Source organism: Suncus etruscus, chromosome 6 (genome assembly GCF_024139225.1).
Source record: "Suncus etruscus isolate mSunEtr1 chromosome 6, mSunEtr1.pri.cur, whole genome shotgun sequence".
In the NCBI taxonomy this organism is placed as follows: Eukaryota; Metazoa; Chordata; class Mammalia; order Eulipotyphla; family Soricidae; genus Suncus; species Suncus etruscus.
The window spans coordinates 106,510,627-106,518,303 of record NC_064853.1 but is presented as its reverse complement, the minus strand read 5'-3'; the positions used below and the strand labels follow the sequence as shown (position 1 = coordinate 106,518,303).

Here is a 7,677-nt window from a genome sequence, read left to right as displayed (position 1 = left end):
AACCCAGGAGGGAAGGCCATTGCTTCGGTTTCCTGGACCACCAGTACTGAGTCTCCCACCCCACAATCAGACCCAGGCACAGCTTTCCTAATCACCTCTATTCTGACACCCACTTTTTTTTTTTTAAATCTTTGTATACACTTGAATAAATTTCCCAGGAAGAGAAATAGAAACACTCCTTTGGCTTTTGAACTAGGTCCAAAGAGGGTAGAGAATGTAAGAATGGAGGTGGGAGGGTCCCTATGGCCTGGAATTTGGGTGGGGGAGTGATGAGATTGGGAGAGTATGGGCTGACCAGGTAGGAAACCCCCCAGCCCATGGTGACCCCTTCATTAGTGCTTTGCAAAGTGGAAGAATGGGGTGTTTCATCTCCTCACGTCAGACCCAGGGTTGGGAGCAGTGCAGACAGAGGAGGAAAAGAAGATGAGCTGATGAAGGCTCTCCTCCTCCTCCTGCTCAGAGGTGTTGTTATGTACCTCACATCCCAAGTTCTCCAGCATGCTTTTCCTACCCACCCCACCCCTTTTTGTACCATCAGATTCCCCAAAGCTGTCTGCCCAGCTCCAGGCTATTTGCCATGCACTAGGGTCCCCCTGCCCGGGCCTCAATAGACACGGTGACCCTCATATTACCGCAGGCTGACATCAAATCCCACACCCGACTAGCATTGTAGGGCAATCCTGGGGTGGCCCCCTCACGGGCGGACAGGTGCATACTCAGCCAGCGGCATTGCACCTTGTCGCAGCCCAGAACCATGGTGCCATCGGGATTGCTGTAAGTACAGCTGCTCTGGGTGGCCCTTTCTGCAGCCACCTGATCCCAGCCGTCCCCCACCTCCATGTCATCTGGCCCTGGGGCCTGAAAGCCTAACCGGTCCCGGGTAACAGGGCACAGCAGCTGCTCTTTGTTCAGGTCAGGAACCAGCTGGCCCTTGAGGTAGGCAGGGCCGGCACAGAAAGTCTGGAGGTTGAGGATCCGGTCACTGAATTGCTGTAGCCATCTGAAGAGGTAGGTCAGGTGGCAGTCGCACTGCCAGGGGTTCCCATGTAGGACCAGGTTGAGCAGGTTGTAGTTGTTGTCCAAGATGCCTTCGGGGAGCGTGGTCAGGTGGTTCTTGGACAGGCTGAGCAGCTCCAACTTGGACAGATTCCGGAAGAGAGTGGGGTGCAAGGCTGTGAGGTTGTTATTGCCCAGGTAAAGCCTGGTCAGTTCTGTCAGATCTGAGAAGACGGTGGCGGGGAGGTGGGTGAGGGCATTGTATGAGAGTGTGAGGGAGGTAAGATTAGACAGGTTGGCAAAGGCTCCCGGGGGGATGTTCTGCAACTGGTTGTGGGACAAGGACAGGGCCACGAGGTGCGGGGAGTGGGCAAAGAGCCCCTCTGGCAGTGTCTGCAGTTTGTTGTCCAGTAGGCTTAGGTGGGTGAGGTTGGCAAGAGAGGAGAAGGTGGAGGGCAGAATATGACTTAGGGCATTGTGATGCAGCCACAGTCTCTCTAGGCTCAGGAGCTGAGCAAAGAGCCCAGAAGGCAGCTCGGAGAGCCCATTGCTGTCCAGGAAGAGCTCACGAAGGCTGCCCAGCTGGCTGAAGGCACCCTGGGGCAGCCTGCTCAGCAAATTATGGCTCAGCTGCAGGCTCTGGAGGCTGCCCAGGGGCATGAACAGCTCCCCTGGAAGCTGCATCAGAAGGTTTTGAGCCAGATTGAGGGTCTTGAGCCGCGCCAGGGGCTGAAAGAGATGGGTGGGCAGAGTTTGGAGCTGGTTGCCCTGCAGATAGAGGGCCTCCAGGGCTTCCATCTGATGGAAAAGGTCTTCAGGCAGTGTCTGCAGCGAGTTGAAGGTGAGGGTGAACTTGACCAGTGAGTTCAGGCTGGAGAAGGGGGCAGCGCTGAGGTTGAAGAAGGAATTGCCCGAGATCTCCAGGTCCTTCAACAGGGGCAGCTCCCCAAAGGCATCGGGCCCGAGATGAGAGAGCTGGGTGTTGAGGAAGACCACCTTGGCCAGGTAGGGGTTGCCGCTGAAGGACCTGGTGGGCACAGTGCTAAAGGAGGTCTCCACGAAGATGACATCAGTGGTGTAGGGTGGGAAGGTGGGTGGGATGGCTGTCAGAGCCTCGTCGGCACAGAAGACCTGGCGGTTGAAGCAGTCACAGCCGGTGGGGCAGGGCTCGGAGGGCAAGGCCAGGAGAAGGAGGCAGGCCCAGGGCAGCCAGGCTTCAGGCAACATCTTTTACATGCCAGAGAGAAGGGGAAAAAAGAAGCAGAGTTGTCAGGGGACCAGAACAGGCATCCAGGAAACAGGAAGGAAGGAAGGGGCTCAGAGGAAACTCAGAATGCAGCAGTTTCTGTGTGTCCATATATATATATATATATATATATATATATATATATATATATATATATATATATATATATATATATATATATATATATATATATATATATATATATATATATATATATATATATGTACATAGAGAAACAAACATATATGCATACATATATATACATATATATATATATATATATATATATATATATATATATATATATGTTAGTTTGCTTTACTCTGAGGGCCATACCTTGAGGTGATCAGCGCTTACTTCTGACTCTGTGCTTAGGTTACTTCTGGTGGGGTTTGGCTCAGGGAACCTCATGCAGTCCCAGGAGCCAAATGAAGGCAGGTAGATGCAAAGTAAGTGCTTTTATCCTTGTAATATCTCTCCAACCCCATAAATTTTGGATAGAGGTAATGGAAGGAAACCAGTTCACTAAAGATTTCAAGGGTGAAACCAGGGCATCACACAAGCAAGGCAAGTGCTCTATTGCTCAGTCACATCCCTGGACCTAAATTCTAATTTAGGAGTGGCACACCTGGTGGTGCTTGGGGCTTCCTTCTAGCGCTTGGCTCAGAAATCACTTTTAGCAGAGTTCAGGGAACCGACCATATGAGATGTCTGAGACTGAATCTGGGTGAGTTGTGTGCAAGACACACATGATTTACACAATCCTACTCACTGTACTATCACTCCAGACCAAAATACTAATTTATCTTCAATACCAGTTTGCACCCTGAGTCACAAGTTGGTGACATAGCTTAGACGAGTGTTTTGATTATTGTGCAGTCTTAGGTAGGAAGCATTAGCTGACATAGAAAGCCTGAAATGACAGTTCAGAAGAGCAAGCTTCTGGGTAATTTAGGGCACTGGGTTCACATTCCTATTGGCAAAGGCAGCTGAGTTGAACAGCCACTGGCCCGGTCCATCTATGCCACCATTTTCAAGGTTTGCTTGGCTCAAGGCCCAGCGCTCATCTCCCAGCTTCTTCATATCCTAGCTATGCGACCTTGATAGTGCCACTTCATCTGTCTGTGCCTCCATTTTCTTATCTGTAAAATGTGAATAATAACAGTGCCTGCACATTAGGTCATCAGGAGGATTAGATGAGTAAATATAAATAGAGTTTTTAGATCAGGATCTAACGTGGAGTGAGCAATTATCAAGCTATGTTAATTACCGGTAAGGGTTGTAAGCCACTTGGTTCCTTATAGAAAAGGTTATTTGAAACTACAACAACAAAAAATTGACTTTATACAAAGAAGGGTAGGAAGAGAGAGGAGAGGGGAAAAGGTAAGAGCAGCAGGAGAACAAGAGGGAGACAATAGGAACAAGACAGAAAAGCAGAAGGGCGGGAAGAAGGGAGGGAAGAAGGAAAGAAGCAAGGAAGGGAGGGAATAACTGAGGGAAGAAGGGGTAAAAGGAAGGAGGGAAGAAGGTAGGATAAAGGAAGGGAGGGAAGGAGGGAGGGTTCTTAAATATCATAATCCTAGTTTTGTGGGCAGTTTATTGTTTTGCATTTACCTTTTCTTAGGAAGAACTCTCAAGAAGGTCCTGGAAATAAAATTAATTAAATTAAATTAAATAATAAATAAAATAAATCCAAAATAAAATTTAATTTTAAAATACAGAATCAGACTGGAGCAATGGTACAGCAATAAGGCATTTGTCTTGCATTTGGCCAACCTCAGATGGACCCAGGTTCGGTTCCCAGTGTCCCATGAGGTCCCCCAGAGCTGCCAGGAGCAATTTCTGAGTGCAAAGACAGTAACCCCTGAGCACCACTAGGTGTGACCCAGATACTCCCCAAAACAAAAAAAATAAAATAAAATAAAATCACAGAATCTCAACTTATTTCTTTTAATTTGAAAAGAAAATAAAAAGATATTGGCATGGAGGGATCTCTATGAGTTAATCAGAGAGGTACTCATAGTCTTTACCTGGGCTCTCTGAACTCAGCTCCTCATACCCCTGGGATTTCCTGAGTGGGGGCATTGAGCTAAGGCTCTTCCTGAGTATAAGACCCTTTCCATGTGGCCCTTAGACAGCGAGTGCCCCTCTATGAGACACCAGAGGCTCCAGATGTGTGACTGTTGTGCTGTGACGCTCAGTACTATCTCCCAGTTGGAGGGAGTATAACCTCAAGTATAATGTGATGGAGCCTGTCTGTGGGATGGAGCCTCCAAGAAGGTGAGTGAGGGTGAGGTAGTATCTGGATTCTCAGGCCAGGACGATAGAGCTCCCTGAGGCTCATGGGGTACAGTTTCCGAGTTGGGAACTTGCCCTTGGTACAGTCTTTTGCCTCCTTCTCCTCTCCTGAACAATGGGCCAGTAATAACAAGTGTGCTTTCCTGGGTTCTATGAACTGTTACTGCAAATAATCAAGCCTATAGGCTATAGTCAAATTGGACAAAAGTGTGGGCTTACTGGAAGCCACTGTCTGAAGTTGAAAGCCACCATCTTGAGGAACTAAACCCTTCATCCACATGGCCAGTTCGGTGGATGTGGTGTCTGAATGGAGCCCCCTTGGTGGAAGCCCAGTTGGTGTCTTCCCATGGAGAAGTGAAAATGATTTGTGATGTTCAGTTCACACATTTGGTGTCAAATGTGCAGCTAGGGAGAATATATCACGGAAGAAGGCTCAGATCATATAACAGAAATAGCCTCAATGTCCAAGGTGAGGTGTTGGTGAAATCTTGCTAGCAAAGTCTCATGAAAATGTTCTCTTCTGTCTTTAAAATGAGAGTATGTTTTCAGTATCATATGACTACTTGGAAATAAGTGAACAGTGTAATACTGGAATGAACTATAGGATGAAAGAAGTCTCCAAATGTTAGGTTTCCATCCTGAAAGCCAGGATGTTTATTGGTCGACAGAACACGACTGATTACACACTAAATATTTGTACAGTGACTGTTGTGAAAACGGTAAAACTTGGGTGACAAAAACATTTTTCTTTTGCTTAACCATGTAGCCTCTGTATTTTAAAAGTAATAAACAGGCACTTTTTGGTTTTTGTTTTTGGACCACACCCAGTGATGCTCAGGGGTTACACCTGGCCCTGTGCTCAGAAATCACTCCTGGCTTAGGGGACCATATGGGATGTCGAGGATAGAACCCAGATCTGTCCTGGGTCAGCAGCATGCAAGGCAAATGCCCTACCACTGCACTATCACTCCAGCCTCAACAGGCACTATATTTATAAGAATGTTAAAATATTTTTATTAATTTATTTTGTTTGGGAGCCACACACAGATGTGCTAAGGCTTACTCCCAGCTCTGTGCTTGTGGATTACTCTTGGCATGATGAAGGAAACTAGATTCAGTACTGGGCATTGAACCAGGTCAGCAAGTGCCTATAAGAACTCTTTATCTGCTAAAATAGGTTTTAGCAGTCTGCTATAGTTCTAAACTATATGGTAAGTAACATGGACAGTCCTTTCTTTCTGTCCCCTCCTTTACATTTTGTTTGTGTTATGTTGGGGGGGGGGCACATCCATTGGTCTCAAGGAAGGGGTTGCTTCAGTTCTGTATTCAGGGTTACTACCAGCAATGCCCAGAGGACCATGGGATGCTGAAATTGAACCCAGATCTCCTGGCATGCAAAACACCATTAAGCTACCTCTGAACTCAATACATCCCTTGTTTTGTTTTATTTCGCTTTTGGATCACACCTGACTGTGCTCAGGATTTATTCCTGACTCTGATCTCAGGGATCACTCCTGGTGGTGCTCAAGGGACCATATGGGGTGATGGGGATTGAATCTGGGTTCACTGCATGTAAGGAAAACTGTTTGCCCTGTCTGCTTTTCTATGACTTTGCTCTCTCAGTTCTTTCTTTAAACCCCCAGCCCTTTCTGACACAGTCCCTTCCACTGGTTCCTTTTCCTGCCACTCTACCCTCCCACTTGGCTCAGTGCTAGTCCCACTTTCCCTAGGAAGCCTTCCATGCCTGCCCCTGCATGAATCTCACCAATTTGTCAGCCCTCTATGAAACAGACCCACTCTGCTCTCTGTTGTGGTTGGCAGTACCTACCGTCTGTGTAACCCTGGGGCACATCTGCCCAAGGCTGGATACAGACATACCAGTTGTCCTGTGTGCCAGTGGAAATAGATCACATGTGAGGCTCTCGAAGCCAGGGGCTTGGGTCTTCCTTCTAATCTGGGTGGCACAGTCCTAAGGCAAGAGTCTGGCCCTCTTTGCAGGCTCTGGCTAAAGGGATCCCATTCCATAAGTGTCCTTGCAGGATCAAAACCCATGCCATACGATTCAAGTTCACTAGTACTGCAACCTATGGGACCTTAATAAAATAATGAATGATTCTATCACACACACACACACCCCCCGATGATTAGAGTGTGGTTGGTCTCTACTGGTGGACAGTTGCTAAAATGGCTAGAAAATATGACCCATGTGTCAAGAAGCCTCACTCTCAGTAGAAAGTAGCTGCAAACATGTTTTACTCCTACCGTGACTGAATATATAGATTTGGTATCTGTGCCTCAGTTGTGCTCAGGGATCACTCCTGGGTTTGTTCAGGGATCACTTCTAGGTCTGTGCTCAGAGGTCACTCCTGGCTCTGTCATCAGGAAATCATATGAGGTGCCAGGGATTGACATCAGGTCAGTCATGTGTAAGACAAAAGCCTCATTACCTGCACTCAGCTGAAAAACTTACACATTACCAGCTAAATCAGATGCTTTTGGGGACAAAATGAGAGCCACTTAGGAGATGCTAGGTTGGCAAGCACAATCTAGGCCAGGCTCTGGGCATGTGGTCAGTCTCCCGCTACCCCTGCCACTATAACGAGACTCTCAGTGCAGTGCCAGCTCCCATTTCTCTCAAACCCACCTCAAACAGTGTTGGGTCTCAACCCACAACCCTGCTCTTCCCTCAGGATTGTTCCTCAGGGAACTAACAGATCTCCTGTCTCCTCCCCCTGAGCTGGAGGCACCATTCAGGACCCCAGGTGAGATTACTTCTACCTCTTCCAGACCCAGAGCCCTAGGAATCCAAGACACTTACCTTGAGGATGTGTGTGGGGGTGACCTGTCCCAGTGGGTAGAAGGCTTTGTGTTCCGGGAGGAAGCTGAGCTCAGCCCCAAGAGTGACCAAAGTTCCGGGGTGGTTCCTCCCCGTTCATGGCTGCAGATTTCCCGGAATGTCACTGGGGTCACAGGACAGGACGAAAGAAATGGAGCCAAGACCTTGATTACAAAATACCCACAACTGTTCCCCTGCTGTTTACCTCCCACAAGAGGTAGTTTGGACCTGGCACCTGGTACTCTAAAGACATTTATGAAGCTCTAGTCTAGACAGTTCCCAGGAGTTTTTTCTGGGGTTA

The 7,677-nt window shown here is 47.7% G+C and overlaps 1 protein-coding gene across 1 annotated transcript; it reads right to left on the bottom strand.

The window, feature by feature from the left end:
* Window positions 1-477: 477 nt before the first annotated feature.
* On the bottom strand, window positions 478-7,422 carry CPN2 (carboxypeptidase N subunit 2). The gene is made up of 3 exons (XM_049775975.1): window positions 7,359-7,422; window positions 3,857-3,886; window positions 478-2,223 (listed from the first exon to the last, which is right to left on the bottom strand). The coding sequence occupies exon 3, from the start codon at window positions 2,221-2,223 to the stop codon at window positions 583-585; it is 1,641 nt and encodes a 546-aa protein (XP_049631932.1). The 5' UTR covers window positions 3,857-3,886; window positions 7,359-7,422; the 3' UTR covers window positions 478-582.
* Window positions 7,423-7,677: the final 255 nt, after the last annotated feature.